The 18,622-nt window shown below is 39.4% G+C and overlaps 1 protein-coding gene across 5 annotated transcripts in view; it reads left to right on the top strand.

Annotated features, from left to right (window-relative positions):
• The window catches only part of LRP6 (LDL receptor related protein 6), a 65,032-nt gene that overhangs the window by 20,449 nt on the left and 25,961 nt on the right, over positions 1 to 18,622 (top strand). For 4 of the 5 annotated variants that reach the window (XM_062490893.1, XM_062490890.1, XM_062490891.1 and 1 more), the window contains exons 6-8: positions 14,628 to 14,844; positions 15,940 to 16,229; positions 17,348 to 17,574. In XM_062490893.1, the coding sequence (XP_062346877.1) occupies positions 14,628 to 14,844; positions 15,940 to 16,229; positions 17,348 to 17,574 (734 nt within the window). The remainder of the gene's footprint in view (positions 1 to 14,627; positions 14,845 to 15,939; positions 16,230 to 17,347; positions 17,575 to 18,622) is intronic. The other variant, XM_062490894.1, reaches the window with a different exon arrangement.

The following is an 18,622-nucleotide window of genomic DNA, read 5'->3' as shown; positions in this document are numbered from 1 at the left end:
ATTCTGATACAGCTGGAAAGGGTGATGGGATGGTGGTTGAGTAGTGCTTTAAGAAACAACTCTGTTATTCTCAGCCTTTGGGCAAGATGCTTGCTATTCTTCCCTCATTTTTTTGTGTAAAATAGGAATTATATCCATGTAGTAGTGCTGTCTTTGTAAGAATGTGTGATAAGGAATTGTTAAATATGTCAATTCTTAGGTCATCAGGGGAAAAAGCTTTTTACTGGGATTAATATGTCATTTAAAAAAAATCTTTGATTCTTTGCACTGCTCAGTTTAGAACCTAGTAAAACATATTTTAAAGAAATAAATCTTATTTCACATATAATTATTTGTACTTCCAGAAATCCTTTACACTTTGCATCTTCTTGGCATCTGCCTTTCATTAGACTTTCAGCAAGAGCATAGATTTTTCCTTTTTTTTTGACATGTCCAGTTGAAACTTTCAATTTTAAAAATGAGGCACTTTTTCTTCTCTCCCACATTGAAAATCTTGTGTTTATTTTGCTGTGAAAGAGTTGTGAAACAATTTTGACATTTATTATCTGTCAGTCTTTGAGAAAAGAGTATTGTTTAGCATTTAATCAGTTTACTATCAAAAGCTTTTATTGGAAGCAGAAGGCTTGACTGCTACCTTGACTGCCTTTGGTATATTCTGGTAGGTTTGCCTTCCTTTAATGAAGTATGGCTTTCCTTGTTGTTTCCTAACCATTGCAAATAACTTTTTGCACTTACCATGTTAGGCACAATCATATCTTTCCTAGACTTACAAAGTTGGTTTTACTTCTTTATAGCTACAAATAAATCCAGGTGAAGTCACAGTCATGTGCTGGAAGGTCATGTAACTGTTTGTTCTCCTTTAAACCAAAGTAACTCCAGTCCTGCAAGGTCAGCTGCCTTGAAGCACTCCTTGAGAGAGCCTCAGGGAGTGGAGTTTTCTTTGTCTTGAAAACAAGATTTATAGTCTGTAATTCACATAATATTACACCAGCTCTGAGAAAAGAGGAGAAAATAGTCTTAGTGATGTGTAGAAATTTATTTATAACAGATTGAGCACTTCAGCGCTGATACTGTCTTGGCCTTGAATGTGTTTTGCAAAAGGAAAGTTAGGCATTCTTCACCCTCATGTTTGCCAGAACACTGAGATTCCTTATTCATTAATAATGATTCTATTCAGTGCTGGATCAGTTTGTGGCAGAAATTTTCATCTAGAACAGGCATGAGCTCACTGCTGCAATTCTGTCAAACTGGCTAGAACACATCATAGAATGTTTATGCCAACATTACAGTGTCTGTGGCAGGACAGAAGATATCTGATTTGGCACAATGGTTTTTGGGACAATTTCCATGTAATTGTTCTTAAATCAGTGTAAGCCAGCAAAATGAGTTTGTTCCAGGTTGTCATGTAACATCTATGCAAGGCATCAGAAAAGATTTATGACCTTAAGGTTTCAGAATTACTAGTTATTTTTTCCTGTGAGTCTTCAAGTGTTATAGTTACAATATTACTGCTGCTATTTATAAAAGGTTAACATTTGTTAACTCTTATCAACTTGCCCTAAATTTGAAACAGTCTGGCTAAAACCTTTAAAGCAACAGAGAAAAAGTTCTTCCACAGTTTTCCTTTAGTGCTTTTGGATTTTACTTTTGTTTGAGGATGTGGGTTTGTGTATTTTGATTCCACAAGGTGTTCATTTAGGCATATGTGACATAGATCTATAAAATGTTGCTTAAATTGACCAACACTTCCTACACAGACACCTTTTTTGACAGAAGATGTTGGTCCTTGTAAGCAATGTGAGGTGGTGGGTGCAGAACAAACAAAAGCAGATGTGGCAAGTTGTGGATGTAGATGTGGATGTGGTTGTAGATGTTGACAGCTTACATGTGTTATTAGGAAGGCTGTGTAAGTTTGTGGAAGGGAATTCTACTGCAATTTAGTGGCAAATAGAATTGCCTGTGAACTACAAATCACTGAACTGTAAAGTGCTGTAGAAGGAGTCTTCTTGAAAAGTTTCTGTATGCATTTCCTTTGTTATGCAGTTCTGAGAGTGTAAGGATACTGGGATGGGTAGACCTTTGGATGGAACCCATACAGCCTCTTTTCTCCTCTGTTGAGCCCATTCTGTCATGTTCTTCCTTAGATGCCATGTTGCTGCTTGCTAACTGCACTTGAGAGGGGCAAAGGGGTTGAAAATCAGTGACCCCAGTAGTGACCAGCACACATGGTCAGTGTGGCTTTTGCAGTTAGTAAAACATGGAAGGGCTCTGTAGGATGAAATGGAGGTATCCATCCTGGAGAATGGTTCAGTCTAAAGTAGATTTTTTTTTTTTTTTTAATCCATACCTGTCATGATTTAGGTATGGTGCTCCCCAGTTTAGTGTTCCCACTGAGACTCTCCAAACCATGCACCTCTCACTTTCTCCAACAGGATGGAGAGGAGAATTGGAGGCACAAAAGGCAAAGATTGTTGGTTGAGATAAGAATAATTTACTGAAAACAGCAATGTGTTAAGAAAAACTAACAGTAACAGCACAATAGTAACAAGAGAAAGAAATTATTCACTCAGAATATCCCTGGCAATAGACAAAACTGGACAGCTCCCTCTTCTCCTGCCACATTTCCTCAACTAGGAGGAACCCCTTCTCCGTGGAAGAGAGTCCCTTTCTTCCACTCCCAGCAATGATTTGAGATGGTACAGAATAACCTCCAGATCCTGGCCCTGCCCCCTCTTGGCTACTGCAAAAATTAATCCTGTCCTGACCAGAACCAGGATAGTTCGTACCCCTTATTTTATACAATGCACATCATGCCCAGGTCCTACTCTTCCCACTATATACATGCATACACACACACAAGTACAGCTCTCATTTCTGTAGTCAGTGGCCATCCCCCTACAAGACATCTGTTAACTTTGTTTAGTCCATGGCTGTGGGTTCTATCTGTCCCATCTGTCTTCCAGGGCAGGAGAACTGGTGTGAGGTTGGCTGATTGCAAATTACATCAGGAGGTCATGACTGGTGAATCTGGAGCAGTCCATCTTCATTGTCCATGGGACTTATGCCATGCAGTGGCAGTGTCATTCAGCAGTCAATATTATACAGCTCAACATCACACGTTATTCTCACCCAAAAAACCAAATCTCCCTCAGGTACCCATTGTGTTTCCTGATCCCTTTGCATCACCCACCAAGTGGACCCCAGTCTCTGAGCAAAAACAGTCCTATTGATGGGTTTGCCTTTCCTTGAAGCAGAACTGAGCCCAACTGTCTTCCCTAACACATTCCTCACAAGCACCACAAGAGCTTTATCCCCTTCTACAGTACATGGAGGTTTTGATTGGGCAGGGCCAGCTCCACTGGTAGAGCCTCTGGTGTTAACTAACCAGCTGGCCTTTGCTAAATGGAGATACCTATCTTAATCTATGATGGTTAAAATGCTGCTGACACTTTGCTCACACTGCCTACTCTCCAGTGGCAACCAGGAATCTTGAGATTTGCTATACTTTCCATGCCCTCACCATCCATTTTTTTATATCAGTGTAATAGAAGATGCTTTGGCCTTCAGTAAATGTATTAAACTTACATTTGAAGAAAGGACACTTGGCATAGGTGCAACAAAGAATGGTATTTGTGACAGGATCCACAGATGAAATTAGGAATTGGACATGAAGGCATTAAAATAAATGCCTACTTTGTATAGTTGAAGAGGGGGGTAAAAGCAGGAGAAACGCTTTTGTGTACTTGCCTCCATTGCCTTTAAGTAGTATTTCATACATGATTTTACATACTTTGTGATTTTTTTTTTTTTTGCCTTTGTGGGATTCCTCAGAACCGTTATTTGATTGCAGTGCTACCAAACTGAATGTCATTCTTGCAAGCCATGTTTCTGGTTTGTTTGTGCTACGTATGAGCTTTTATTATTTATTTTTTACCCACTGATTCATGCTGTGCTGTTCTGGAGCCCCCAGACGATAATAAAGCATCAGCAGGGGTTAATGGAGACTGGTAGGGGGTACAGCAGGGAGCTTTTGTTCCCATTTTATCTGGCAGCCTGCAGCAGGCAGAAGCAGGCTGTGGCTCAACAGCTTCGTCATTTATCTCAGTCAGGTTTCACTGCTGATAAACTTCTATTGAAATGGATGGCTGCTATTGTGCTTACCAGTGGGGAAGATTTCTCATTGACTTGCTACAGGTTTAAAGCATTTTCCTGCCGTGCTATGAGGTTAAAAATGTATGATCTGCTCTGCTGAATTGGTCTTGTGTTTTCCTGCTCTAGTGAATATTTGTGTTCTTGGCACGTATGCTACCTGTTTTAAGGCATAGGTTGGATTTTTAAATGGTCGGCAAAGCTGGTATTGATAAATGGTTGCATGCATGTGTGGCTGTGTGTGTTAAGGGGAAGTCATGATGATATGGCTGATTTCTCATAGTTTTTCAATCTCTGCTTCATTTTTCTTTATTCATCCTCTCCTCCATTCTCAGAGCAGGAGATGACACCCACTAACACCTACTAGTGGTGAGTGTAAAGAGAGGAAATGTCTCCTGCTCAGATCCAACCATTATCTAGTGATTGTTGAGTGCAGCTCGAACTTGAAGTGTTTGTGCGTTCTCAAATCTATTAGCTGTGCCTGGCATTACTGTCTCTAATCCTCTTGATTAATATGGAAAGTATTACATCCTGCTGTTTTTCAGCTTAAGTACACACAAGCGTTCAGAACCCAGCCTTGCTGGACAACAGAAAGCAGATGCTGCTAAGACTTTTTAGAGCACAGAAATTTTGAACAGAGAGGACATTTTTGTCTTTGACCTAGGAGCTAATAGTCTGGCATCTAGAGAATACTCTAATTCATATTCTAATCCTGAAATTGCAGGGCTATATTTTCCTCTGATGACAACTCCCTCAATTTTACTGCCACCCTAATAAGGAAATTTTGTTTTCTAAGTATACACCGTTTATTTTCTGACTGAGAATTTTTGTCTCATAAGTCAGTCTTTGTACAGTGAAATGCTGATGACTTGCAAGCCTGTTACTGATCCTACCCCATCCAGCCTACTTGAAGCGCAAGTTTGAAAATTGAGAAGCAGAATCCATTATTTTCCTATCTCTTGAACACAGCTGTTTTTGTGTACTTGCATTAAACCTTTGCAGGTATGAGAAGGTAGTTGAAACAAATACTTGAAGTTGTGTTTCTGTTTACTTTTGCTTTGGATAGTTGTGTGTGGTACTTGGAAATTTCATTCAACAGAAAACATGTATGTGCTGTAGAGGAAAGGGACAGATCCCTGTACTCCATCAGTTTCAGAAATTTAAAGCTTACTTTGTCAGGGTATTTTCAGCTATTTCTTAATACCTGCTAAGCCTGTATTAAGAAAAAAATATTGATTTTTGAAATTAGTAGTAAAGTAAGGATTAAAAAAAAAAAAGCACTAGTTTATACTTGGTATAATTTTCATTTGAGAGGTTTCTTTTGAACTTCTGAATGAATTTTGTGGTGCTGACCAAGATAGTAAAACTATATTAAAAAGCAAACAAATAATGAATGACATATTAGTAAGGTCTCCGGGCTGTCAAAGAGCTGGATACAAGGATTTGAATGGTCCCTTGTCACAGACTCCAGTGCTGAGTCAGGGCATCCTGGCGTTGTAAGCTTGTTACTTTAAAAAACAAACAAACAAAAACAAAACAAAAAAAAAAGAAACAAAAAAACCCCTTTTTTTTGCTTTGGCTTTTGAACATGGGGCTACAGAAGTGTCACTTAGAGATGTACCTTTTCACAGAATCATAGAGTTGTAAAGGTTGGAAGAGACCTCCAGAGATCATCTAGTCAACCCCCAGGTGTTTTAATGCAAAAAATAAAAAGGAAGAAATATTTAAAACATCCATGCTAGTTTCAGATTTGGAACATTAAAAGTTAACTTTTTATTGCTTTTGATAAATTGAGACGATCTAAGCAAAATTCAGATATGAAAAGTATGATTATTGGGACCTTACATTATAAGCCACTTGTGCTGAGGATTTCTCCAAGAAGTCCTGAGGGATCTGCTATCTATAGGCTGTCATGGGACAGGCTTTGGGGAACAGAGAGAAGTTCCTAGCAAAGAGGGAAGCTTTTGGGGAGATGGAGCCAGAACTCCTGCCCCAGAGTAACCTGACTCTCTGATCTGAGTACCAAACATGGTATTTTTCTAAGTGAAATTACTGCCCTAAAATTATGTGGAGAAGACTTTGGCATTCATTTTTCAAGTGGCTCTTTTGTCATAGATCTGCAATTCATTTTGAAATCTGTAGTGGGTTTCATCTCATGAGATGCAGATACATTCAACTCATTTAAGTTCCTTTATGTTACCTTTATAAAAATGTTGGAAATTAGCGCTTCCACTCTGTAAATGTTTACAACAGATTAGATGAATCCTACTCTAAAAACACCCCTATTTTTCTGTTACCTCTAAGGAGAGCCTGGAATGGCCGTGTCAGTGGCAAGTGCCCCCACATTTGAGACCCATTTAAGCAGAAAGCTGTGCTGACTGCTCACACTGGGAATTCAGAGATGTTTCTTACAACCTTTGCTAAAAGATGAGCAAAGTTTTGCTGCTGGTTTGCTGCTGATAGCTCTGAAAGCATCATGGTCCCCATGGCCCAGCATGCAGCTAAATGGAGTATAACTGTTGGGTATACGTTTGTATGTCTTACATGCTTCCCAGATTTTTTACATTGGAGTTAGGAAATTGTATTTTGGTTTATGCAGGTCAGATGTCTCACCTAGAAAGCAGCAAGCCTCTACTAGCAGCCAGTATCGGTTACCTAAGGGAAAACACTGAAATCCTTCACACTGACATGGCCAGAGCCATCAGCTCACCTGGGTCTGACACACTTAGAATATTTCATGGCAAGCTGGGGAGCAATGTGAAGAGATACTGAGCTCTCATCTGTGTTTTTGATTCAGCTGAGTATTGTTTGTCAGTCCACTATTATCCTTTACTGTCCAAAATTCTGTCTTTGTTTTTTTTTTTTTTCTCTTTTCACAAGCTGCTGAGATGCATTACTGTACAAAACCTTGTACTGATCTTGGACCTGGGCTTCTTTGGAAGTACTCATGTGACCTCCAATCGCTCTCAATAATGATTTGGCTTTCTTCACACAGGCTTCTTACTTTGTTGTGCGATTTTGTAGTTTTAACATGAACATCTTTTCTGGTACTGTGCATGATCTTGTTTGTGGCAATGAGTCTGTGGAAAGAGGTAGAAAACCAAGCTCTTAGACATGCAAGGCTCTTGGAATTGAAGTGATTTAGCAAATAGGAGCAATTGAATCAACCTGAAAGCTTACTGCCAGCAAAGGTGAAAAGTATCTCATAACTAGCTGAGTCTCTCACTACACTGTTCACTGAACCACTTGGACCTTGTAAAACAGTAGAAAACTTTCCATATTTCCTTCCCTCTATAAAAAATCAATTATATTCACTTATTAAAGAGTCTGGAAAACATCAGGTTAGGCAGAGAACAAATGAAAAATAAGTTTCTGGGGCAAGGCACTGAAAGAAAGAACCTTGGGAAAGAAGACCACAGAGACCTTTGCCAATAGGCAAGAGCATCAGGGGTTGTTATGACAAATGTAATCTGGTAAAACTCTTCTCCCGAACTCACTGTGAGGTTTCAGGTTGGTTTTGGCTAGTGTGGTTTAGGTTCTGCAGTCTTGTGTGTAGCTGCCCACAAGTCTTGCTAAATAGTAAGTTGCAAAATGCAGTCATTAGTTTTCTTTGTTGCCCCCACAGTCTATGCCCAGGTAACAGAACACTCCCTGGCTGTGGCCACTCCACCCTGTGGATTACATACCAAAATTAATCTCCGTAGTAAAGAATTTTTAGTAACCTATTTTACCAATGAATCTTTTCAGAGTAGCTTCTTTTTTTTTTTCCCCCATAAAAATCTCTTCATCTTATTTATCATCTAGCTCATTTTTTTGTCTTAGCCTGTTCTTTACAAATGCCAGGGTATTTTTGTGTTGCATGAGGTTTCCTGGGAGATGTCATATGTGATTGTCACAATGGTTCTACAATCTTTTCCTTGCTTGTCACTTTACCTGACTTGAGTCATTTCATTAAAAACGTTAACTTGTTTCTAAAATTCCAAAGTAGAGAAAACATTTCTGCCGTTGGTGTTGATCAGTGAGCTAAGAAAGTTGTCTTATTGTGAAAGAAATTAGCTTATAGCAGTGTGTGTAGCCTGATAGAAAGCGTATTTATAAAATTAATCTCTATACAGTTTGTACATATTTATCTTCACAGCAGTCCTATTAGGAATATTATCCATGCTCAGAAAAAATATATTTTTAATTCTTTGGAAAAATTGTTAGAGCTCTAAAGGAAACTGAGGGGACTGAGGAACTGTTAAATTAGGAATTGTTAATGGCTGTTATAAAACAATTAACAGTAAGAAATCATGGATTTGGCTGAAGGCATTTGGTTTCTGAAGCAAATCCAAAGGGTTCCGAGGATCCCTTCTGCTGATTCTTCAGGATTTCACTGCAATGAAGAGAGAACTTCCCATTTCATTCCTTAATGTTTTAGAACTGAGGGGAAAATGCTGTTAACAGTAAGTAAATGACACTGACAGAATAATTTCTTGAAACTGAGTTGAACATTTCCGTTGTTCACTTAAAGAATAGTTGATCAAGACTTTTTTAGAGGGAAGACTAATAAAAAGCAAGATATCTCTTTGTTTCTCTTGGAGCAGCTGTTTTATAGTAAATGCGTGCGTTAATTGTATTATATTGCTGCAGCCATAACAGTAAAATCATTCCAGTCTGTTTTATGTTGCTTAGAGAAGTTGAAAATACATTGTTCTTAAACCCAGTCTGAAAAAATCCAAATATAATGATTAGAAGGCATTCTAGCTATCTTTTAGAGTTACTTTTAAGAGAGATGCTACCCAAGTTTCTTTCCTTTAACCAAATAAATCTAATGAATGTAGTTTTGGTTTTCACTTTCCTTATTAAGTAGGATTTATGTACATTTAGGTAGACAATGAACAGTCATATCCCTGATTAACATTGCTGTGAACTGAGTTATGTCACATCAAACAGCATGTGTAGGTATTTACCTTTGGATAATCAGAAGAAAGATTAGTGCTACAGTTGCATCCTTCCTGTGATTCAGTGGGGGAAGATGATTTTCTGCTGTGGTACCTGGTAAGAAATTTTGTAGAGCCCCCCCCCCATCAGGGGCAGTTATGGCAGTAGTACTTGAGGTCCAGTACTTGAGTACCAGAGCAATTGAGGTCCTGCATATTAAGTGAGGTCTTCCGGACTCTCTGAGGATCAGTAAGCTGGTGCTAATAAAGATGCTAAAGTTCAGGAATCAGTTATGGCTAAGGTATCTGTCATTTGTCCAAAAACAGGCTGTTGATTTTAAAAATCAGGGCTTAGGCTCAAGTATCTGAAATTAGAGTTTATGGATTTTACTGGAAGAGTTGTTTGTTTTAGGAAGTGTTGGATTTTTGTTGTAGTGATGTGTGTCTGTGAAAGAAATAATGTTCTGGTAACATCTTGTAGTGGAGCTGGGAATATACAGTCTATCACAGAGGCCTATGCCATGCTCATAAGTAATATATTTTTTGTATGTAATGTTGCCAGATGTTGTTTATAAATTTTCATTGATTGTTGACTTCCTCTGCTCCTGTCAGCCAGAGAAAGAGCTTAGCATGCATGATATTTAACCTGCTCCCTGATTATTTACTACCATATCCAAAAGAGGACCTGAGAAGCTACAGGCCCATTAATCTTATTCCAGTCCCTGGAAAGAGTTCTAGAAACCTGCAAGCCAAAGGAAGTAGGTGATTGGGACAAGCCAATGCAGGTTTACTGAGGGCAAATTATACCAGCATGCTGCTGTACAATGAAGGCATATGGGATCCTGGGCTGCATCCATTGATCATCCCACTCAGGGCTTGCCAGGCCATACCCAGCTGTGTCTAGCTCTGGTCCCCAGAATTCAACAGAGCTGCAGGGAGAATGGAGAGCGGCTGAAGGAATGATGAGAATCCACCCTGTGAGGAAAGACAGAAGGGGTTTGGTCTTTTCTCCATGGAGAAGAGAAGGCTCACATTTTCCCAGTATTGGGAATGATGATGATGCCTAGAAAGGTGATGCCTGGAAGGGCTGATGTGGAACAGAGACTAGACTGTTAAAATGAATAAAATAAGTATTTATTGAAAGGCTTTAAAAGGATTCACCTTGGGCGGTACAAGAGCCTGGCTGGGGCTACACCCAGGATGGATCCAGGATGGATCCAAGATGGATCGCGGTCATGAGTTTTTACACTTTTATAAGTTTTGGTTCATCTCCATATTGCAGTTAGTTGTCCAACCACAGCCCCAGGTTATGAAGTTTTAACCCCCTGGCTTGCCCCCTTCCCTTTGCTTTTGTTTATACTTTTTGGGTACTGAGTGTCCTTGATTCTTTAGCTGGGAAGGGATTCTTGTGTCTAATTACCCTGGGAAGAGAACTTAGTGACAACTAGTATGAAGTTTCAGAGTTATATACCGGGCACCAGAGAATCTGAAAAATATAAAAGCTAAAACTCCAGGGATCACAGGGAGGAGGGAGGCTCTTCTGGCACATGGATGGTGCCACATGGAGGGGACAGGGGCAACTGGTACAAGGTGCTTTGAGGGAGGTTTCATTTTAATATAAGAAATAAATACTTTAGTGAGGCATGTAGTGGAGTCCCTCTCCTTACTAAAAGTTTTTAAGATGTAACTGGACAGAATGCTGGATAGTCTCATCTAGGCTTCTTTCCCACAAAAAAATGGACCAGATGATTTTTCAGGGCTTCTTCCAGCCTGGGCTGGTCTGTGATTCTGTGGTTCTACACTGAAAATTCAACCGTGCTTGAGAGTTAAGATGAAGGGTAATGGTCTGCATTCTGTCACCTTCATCTCAGTCACTTTCACCTTGTGGGACTGGGCTCTTAGTTTGGTACTGATCTCAGTATAGCCCGATAGGGACAGACACTTTCTGTGATGCGCATCTCCTCAGTGCTGTGCATATAACCACTGCACATCTGCTCAGTCTCTGCTGCCCCTGGCCTTGGTGCACTGGACCTGAGGGCACTGCTAGTCTGCACAGTTCTGCCAGGGTCCCAGCACAAGCTCTATGCAGAGGTGAACATGATTTTCATAAGTGAGATAGATTTAATGATGAAACTCTAGACTTAAAGCAGTCAAGAGGCAAGTTTATACTACCATACATTCAAATCCCAGATTATCAAAAAGGTAACATCACTGCATTAACCCATGTATCACAGTGATTACTGGTACTTAGAAGTTAATTGAATGGAAGGTGTCTAATAACAAGAAAGACCCTTAGAATGTCACTTTGCATTCCAATCTGTGACTTTAAATTAGAAATAGTGCCTCAAAGTTGTTATTTTATTGTCCCTGCTGATCACGAAGTACAGCATTTTTAAATGTGACTGCATGTTCATCAGTAATTCACTTACTTTGAATAAACTGCATGTTCATGAGGCTATAGGTTTGCATTCATTATTGTTTTAGGGTAAACAAAGCCCTTATTCTCCAAGCAGCATATCTGGTATGTTTTTCTGAGGCCATTTAATTTTTTTTGCTTTTAAATTTTGTTTTTCATGGAACTACTCACTCTTTCAGTAAAGGTGGTGTTTGTGGTTGCACCACATAACCACATCTGTTTCCTGTTGTATCCTATATTCTCAGTGTGATTTGCAGTATTCAGAACGGCTCAGAATGTGAAACGCACACCACATTGTGGTAAAAAGCAGCATAAACCTCTGGAGACACTGCCTCGTAGCAGCTGAAGGTGGGTTTCTTGTGTGTGGAATTCTGTGGGGACAGGCTTTACTCTGAGGAGCTGATCCATGTGGAGCTGGGGAAACGAAAGGGGAAGAATCCAGAAAGGAGTATGGCCTGGGGCTTGGTTGTTGTCTGAGTTTGAGTATGTGAAAAGATGATGCTGAAATCCCTTGAAACTGGTTGATAAATGATTGTTCCTTTTTGCTTTATTCTTCTTGTACATATCAACTCTACATCCCTTGCCACTTCTCTTCTGCCTTACACCAGACTTTGATTCTGTAGCCAGTGGATGTAATTCTATTGAAATCACCTAACATGCAGCCAAAGTCAGCGTAGACAACATGATGCAATGGAAATATCTATATCTATAGCTATATCTGTATCTATTTTATGTATATATATATATATATATATATATATATATATATGAATGTATATATATATGGTGGTAGCTGGGCAGATGTTTATATTAGGCAACATAGTACAGATGTGCTCAGGTAAAATTGCAGTGGGAGCAGAGTGGCAGGTATATGTAAGTACTTTCAAAAAGGTGTGTGTTTGTATAGGAGATATAAAACTGTCTTTCAAAATAGCCTTTATGTGTCAAACCAAAAATTAACTAAAAGCAGATACTTAATCCTTAAGTCCTTCCTTCTCTTTTCCTGACTCTTTTCAGGAGGAAGCTTATTTGTACAGCTCTTAAATTTTGCCAAAGAAAGTTCATCTCACACCACATACCTTCCAACTAATTTTCTTTGCAGGAAGTGAAGCACTCCCTTATATAGAGAATTTTCTTTCTTTTATAAATACAAGGCAAAAAATGTAATTTCTAAAGATGTTACTTTGTGATGGTTATGTTTTATTGCTTACTACTCTGTGGTTTTAGTTGGTTCACTTGTCAACATCCTTCAGTTCTCTGTATCTTGGTCTGCTCAGCAAACACAAATTGCCATGTAAAAATTAGTTGCAAACAAATGGCTTATCTCTGTACCTTAAGGGGGAGGGAGAAAAAAGTCACCGCAGACAAGTCATCTATTTTTTAGATACATGTGCATTAGTGCATTTGTAGAAACATGCTGTGTACTCTGCTGTACTGGAGAGTTTTGGAAAGGTAGTTCCATAAAGTAATTATGACCTTCCTTCAAAAGTAAATACAGAGCTTATTCCAACAATCCAGCAAATATGCAAGGCCCCTTTGATTTTTCTGTAGGAAATGTGTACAAGATTCAGTTCCCATTTTAATATACTGAAAGTAAGTGCCAAAATGTTGGGAGCTTTGATGAGATAGAGTCTTTAGGAGAAACTGAATTATTGTGAAGGTTGTAGCATTTCTTCCACTTTTTAAAAGGGAATTTATAGATATTTTATTAATGTGTACTTTAAACTGTGTCCTGGGAAGGGTGTGTGTTTCAGTTCCATCTCTCTATTCCTTTCCTCTCTTCTCGTATGTGTCTGGGTAGGAGTTGCTCCAAACTAGTCTTTATATTTCTCATGATCTGGGTAGATATTCTGGCCACCAGCTCTTCTGGCCACCAGTCTAGTCTGAGGTACTAAATCAATTGATCCTGAAGGCTGTCATTGCATAAATCTTTCTGTTTGAGCTATGGAAAGGACAGGAAGTCATATAGATTTGTCTGTGGCTGTCTTAAGTCAGTAAGTGAGAGAGATTTGAAAACAGTGGTTTAATAAATCACTCCTTTTTCAGTTTTACTTAGAACATGCTCGGGTGGTGGGAAGGATGCCTTAATGTTTCAGGGATTAGTCTGCTGCCTTGGATTTTGTGAATCACATTGTTTCAGAAAGTTTTTATATTAAGGTTGATTGGAGGTTTTCTCCTGTTTTTGGAAGGGTTGTATACATACAGTAAACTTAAGCTATAACCTTGAAACAAGTAGAAATATTTCAGAGGGCTTGTTTTTTTATTTAACTGCAGCATTGAAACATTTTTAAATTTCTCTTAAAAGATGGGACTCTTTACTCCTGTCAGTATGGTACATTTTATAGTAATAGTTGGCATTCATAAGGCACTCGATCACTTGAACATGCATACATATGTTTAATTAATCCTTTCACTGCCTCACTGAGGAAGTTAGGTATTACTCCTTTTAGCAGAAGAGAAAAATGACACAGTAAATTCAAGTGTCTTGATCAAAGGCATGCAATTATTTACAGACCATTGCTGTTCCTTGTAGTAAAAAAAAAATACTGTACTTAATTTTGAAGAATGTAAAACAGGTTCCTTATTCAGACTGGGGAATAGAAATATACTCGGTAGATTTTCTTCACTGTTTGCCTCATTGTATTTGTGTGGGGTCTCCTCTTAATGCTCTCTGTAATATGGGCAAAGCTCACTTGGGAGGGAGGGACTGTGGTCTAGAAGAATACTGAGAAAGAACTCCTTGACCATTATAAATTTGTCTTCATTCATGTAAAACACGGTGACTCCTCTTTAAAACTACAGCAAAACTCATGTCAGAAATGAGAGAGTCATAAGAGGAGTAACTATTATTACATAATAATAGTTCCTAAAGCAAAGGTAAGGAGTGTTGTGTCATAATTTCACATTACGATCTGGTTATGACACTAACCTTCTAAATAAGGCTTTTAGAATAAGTACCTGTTAATAAACAGTGTCTTCTTTTTTATTAGGGCGCTGTTATTGCACTAACATTGATAGCGTTATAATGGATAGGGGGTTATTTTTTAATTTGAAGTCTAAACAAGGAGCAGCTAGTTTGTTAATCTGCCAAATAGTGGCAGCTTATTCTATATACCTAAAATGTTTGTGTATATTCACAGGTCATGAATTCTGATGGAACTGGTAGGAGAGTCCTGGTGGAAGACAAGCTGCCTCATATATTTGGATTCACTCTGTTGGGAGACTACATTTACTGGACAGACTGGCAGAGGCGCAGCATTGAGCGTGTGCACAAGTGCACGGCAGAGAGAGAGATCATCATCGATCAGCTGCCCGACCTGATGGGCCTGAAAGCCACCAACGTCCACCAGATCATTGGTGAGTGCTCTGCTAATCAGGCAAGGGAGAATAAGGTAGAAAATGTCAGCAGTGCTGTACTTCACAGTTCTAGAAATGTGCAGAATCCAGTCCTATGGCATGATAACTGCAGGCTGCAGCTGGAGGGGGTGGTTTAGGTCTTCTGTGAGGACCTTCAGTTCTGTAGCTTGGAAGAATATCAAGCTGAAAGTGTGCTCCCAGTATGCAAAAACTAATAAGAATGAGCCAGTTTTAGTCCATTCAGTAGTTTTTACATTAATACTAGAAAATTATCTTTAAAAATATCTAGAAGTACTTCCTTTCCTGCAGTGTTTGTGGTGTAAAAAAGCAGCATCTAGCTTTAAATTGCCTATCCTAGGCTATCCAAGCACTGGTAGAAGTGTAATTGTAGCATCACAGAACTCATCACAGTATCTGAGTATCCTGCTATGTGGATAAGGCTCACAGCTTCTTGCTGTTGTGTCTGGATTGTACTGCAGGAAATGAGTCAAATGTAATTGAGATGTATCTTTGTGTGGCTGATGCCCCAAGGTACATGTGTTTTGAATGCAACCCTCTTTCCAGCTGTTTGGCCAATCAAACTCCTTAGTGCCAAGCTTAATTCAATTTCCAGCGTGTCCAGGTACATAAGCGAGCATTGCAAAGAGCTACTTGACTTGCATCCTGGAGAGAAGAGACCGTTGAATGGATGTGAAAATAGCTCTGCAAGTTTTTTATGTGCAGAAGTGCAAAAGGGGGCATGTAGCTGGAGCAGTGTACTGTAAAATGCAGCAGAACGTAGACTTACCATGCATTCAGTGCTTGTGCTGTGAATTGGGATCATCAGCAGGTGCTGAAGCTCAGATCCCTTTCCCTAATGCTGAGTTTATTTCTTGGCATAAGGAAGACAATCACTAGCTTTCCAGCCAAGAAGAGTAAGGTCTATCTAAAGGATTACAGGAAATTAATGAAAAATAAATTGATCAGAGAACACAAGGAGAAAAACTGCATGTTTGCTTAGGGGACTCATAGTGTGGCTGATGTAAATGAGGCTAGCTTCACCTTTCACCTGCAGTCAGTTTGCAATGGTTGCTTTTCCTCTCGCTGCCTGCTTAGGTACAAACCCCTGTGCAGAAGACAACGGCGGCTGCAGCCACCTGTGTCTGTACCGACCACAAGGCCTTCGCTGCGCCTGCCCCATCGGCCTCGAGCTCATCAGTGACATGAGGACCTGCATCGTCCCAGAAGCTTTCCTGCTCTTTTCCAGGAGAGCAGACATCAGGCGCATCTCTCTCGAAACCAACAATAACAACGTTGCTATTCCTCTCACTGGGGTCAAGGAAGCTTCTGCTCTGGATTTTGATGTGACAGACAATCGCATTTACTGGACTGACATTTCACTGAAGGTAGAGATTTAGTCTATGTTGGCTATTGAGTTGCTACAAGCTTGAGATATTAAAGAGTAGGTTGATTAATGGGGTTTACAAAATTCAAGGGATATATAAAAGAGTTTAGCTTTTAATTACATTTTCTGCAACTGACTTGATACCTGTGCCAGCAATAACTTATGGACTTTTGCAGCTGAAGAATCATAGTAGTTAAAAACAGAGTTTAAATTAATCTGCAAGAGGTGACTTGGCTGAGCTCCCTAAGCATGGTATTCTGTTGACCTAAGTGATACAGGTGAAGACTGAGATATAAACTTCCCGGCTGTGTGCTGTCACAAACTGGCATAATTAGGAGGTTGTGTTCAAACTAGGAAGTAAATCAAAATGAGGGATTTGTTGACTTCTGATTGGTTGTATGAGGCGTGTGTGCAGATAGGAATATTGAGGACATAGGAAGGTTTGCCATGTTTGCCAAAAGAATTCTGTAAAATTCTAACATTAGTCCTTTACTTTCAGGCTTATCAGGGAATGCCTAAACTCTAATATATTATTAAAATGGAGTTCTGGCTGTATCTGCTATCACAGACTGATCCTGATGGCAGAGTTTTAAAAAGTCTTTTGAATAGAAGTCCAAGAAGAGATCATGTTTAGTGAAATTAAGTTTAGCCATCAGTATTGAAGCTACTGAGCTCATCAGTAGTTTGGTTGTTTTCTTCTGTTTGCTGTTCTGTCCTGCACTTTTTTATTAGGCTGCTTTAAACAGTGTTCCATGCTATAACATTGATGCTTTTGTATAGTCCTGGGAGAGCCAAAATATTTCCCCCTCGAAGTTGGCACTGAGTTATTAAGGTCACTTTGTCATGTAGATGCTCAATTCAACTGGACTAGTTATCCCATTTATTTCCCCAGTGAAATGCTATTGTAATTGACACAGAATACATTTACAGAGGGCAGTAAATCATTACTTCTGAATAGCAGCATTGTTTGCTTTGCAAATAACTGGCATATTGTAAGATCCTCTTTCCTATGAGATGTCTAAAATCTGAAAGTGTTTAAAATTCAACAAAGACAACAAGCAGCCCAGTGACAGACTGGTAAGATTTCTAATTTGCCTGTGTATCTTTGTATCCCTGCAGACCATCAGCAGAGCATTTATGAATGGCAGCGCGCTGGAACACGTTGTGGAGTTTGGCTTGGATTATCCCGAGGGCATGGCTGTGGACTGGCTGGGGAAGAACTTGTACTGGGCTGACACTGGCACAAACCGCATCGAGGTGTCCAAGCTGGACGGGCAGCACCGCCAGGTGCTCGTGTGGAAGGATCTCGACAGTCCCCGGGCACTGGCACTGGACCCTGCTGAGGGGTAACTTGCTGATTTAATTCTGTGTTTATGTGCAGTGAAAAACAACATTGTAATGCTTCCTCTAGGGCATGGTAGTTAAGTGCTGCCTGTAAACCCTGAGAGAACTGAGCTGGGGAATGCAACCTGGTAATTTAGAGAAATACACTCTTAGCGTCCTGAATAATCATTAAAAATACAAAAAAAAAAAATCAGAGCAGCTCATTAGAAAAGGATTTATATTTAGTTTTTTAATTAACCACAGAATCAAAATTGTTTTAGGTTTGTGGAATTCATTAATCAGTAAAGGACTATAGAATTGAAAGGAATATATTTATCGTTTTAAAAATTTAAGAATCTTTTTATCACAAGTTAGGGTCCAATAAAGGTATTAAGTTGTTTAATTTGAGGGTGGGAGAGTGAAGTTTACAGTCTAAGTAAGGTGTTTGTTTCTTCAGATAAGGAAAGCTTTTAGTTTGTATGGACAAGGGAAGAGGGACAGAGAAGGAGCAGAAACAATTGCATTCACCTGTGTCCCCAAATGAAAGATTTTCTGAGGAAATTTCTCAGTTGGATTGAAGTGTAATAGCAAAAGTAGGGCAATAAACAGGGAGAGGGTGAAAGGAATGGAGCAAATCAACCTAACTATTCAGCTTCTGAAATAGCTCTTCTACCATGAAACGCTCACTTGATGATAACTAATTTCTGCAAAACCTTTCTGAGGTTATACCAATATTGCATTGTTTTTCAAATGAGGGAACTTCATTTACAAGGGTTATGACATTATCATAGTTCCCAGTCACACTGGGAGAGCTACAACAATGCAGAGAACTTGAAACACATTCCTTCTGCTTTATTTCATCAAGGTGGTGGCAATAGTCACCTCCAGTGGGATCCTAGATTGGACTCAGCCCTGATGTGCCAGGGGTTGCCTGGATGAGAATTCAACATCAGATTCTTAGATCCAGTTACATATTTGTAACAAAAGGCTCCTATGGTTGATTCTAGTTTTACACTGGAAGTACGTTTTTCCTAAGGATTATCATAATTCAGTGTTTTGTCTCTTCATAAC

The sequence above is a fragment of the Cinclus cinclus genome, chromosome 4 (genome assembly GCF_963662255.1).
Source record: "Cinclus cinclus chromosome 4, bCinCin1.1, whole genome shotgun sequence".
Lineage (NCBI taxonomy): Eukaryota > Metazoa > Chordata > Aves > Passeriformes > Cinclidae > Cinclus > Cinclus cinclus.
The sequence above is the reverse complement of the archived record's forward strand: the minus strand, read 5'-3'. Positions and strand labels throughout refer to the sequence as shown.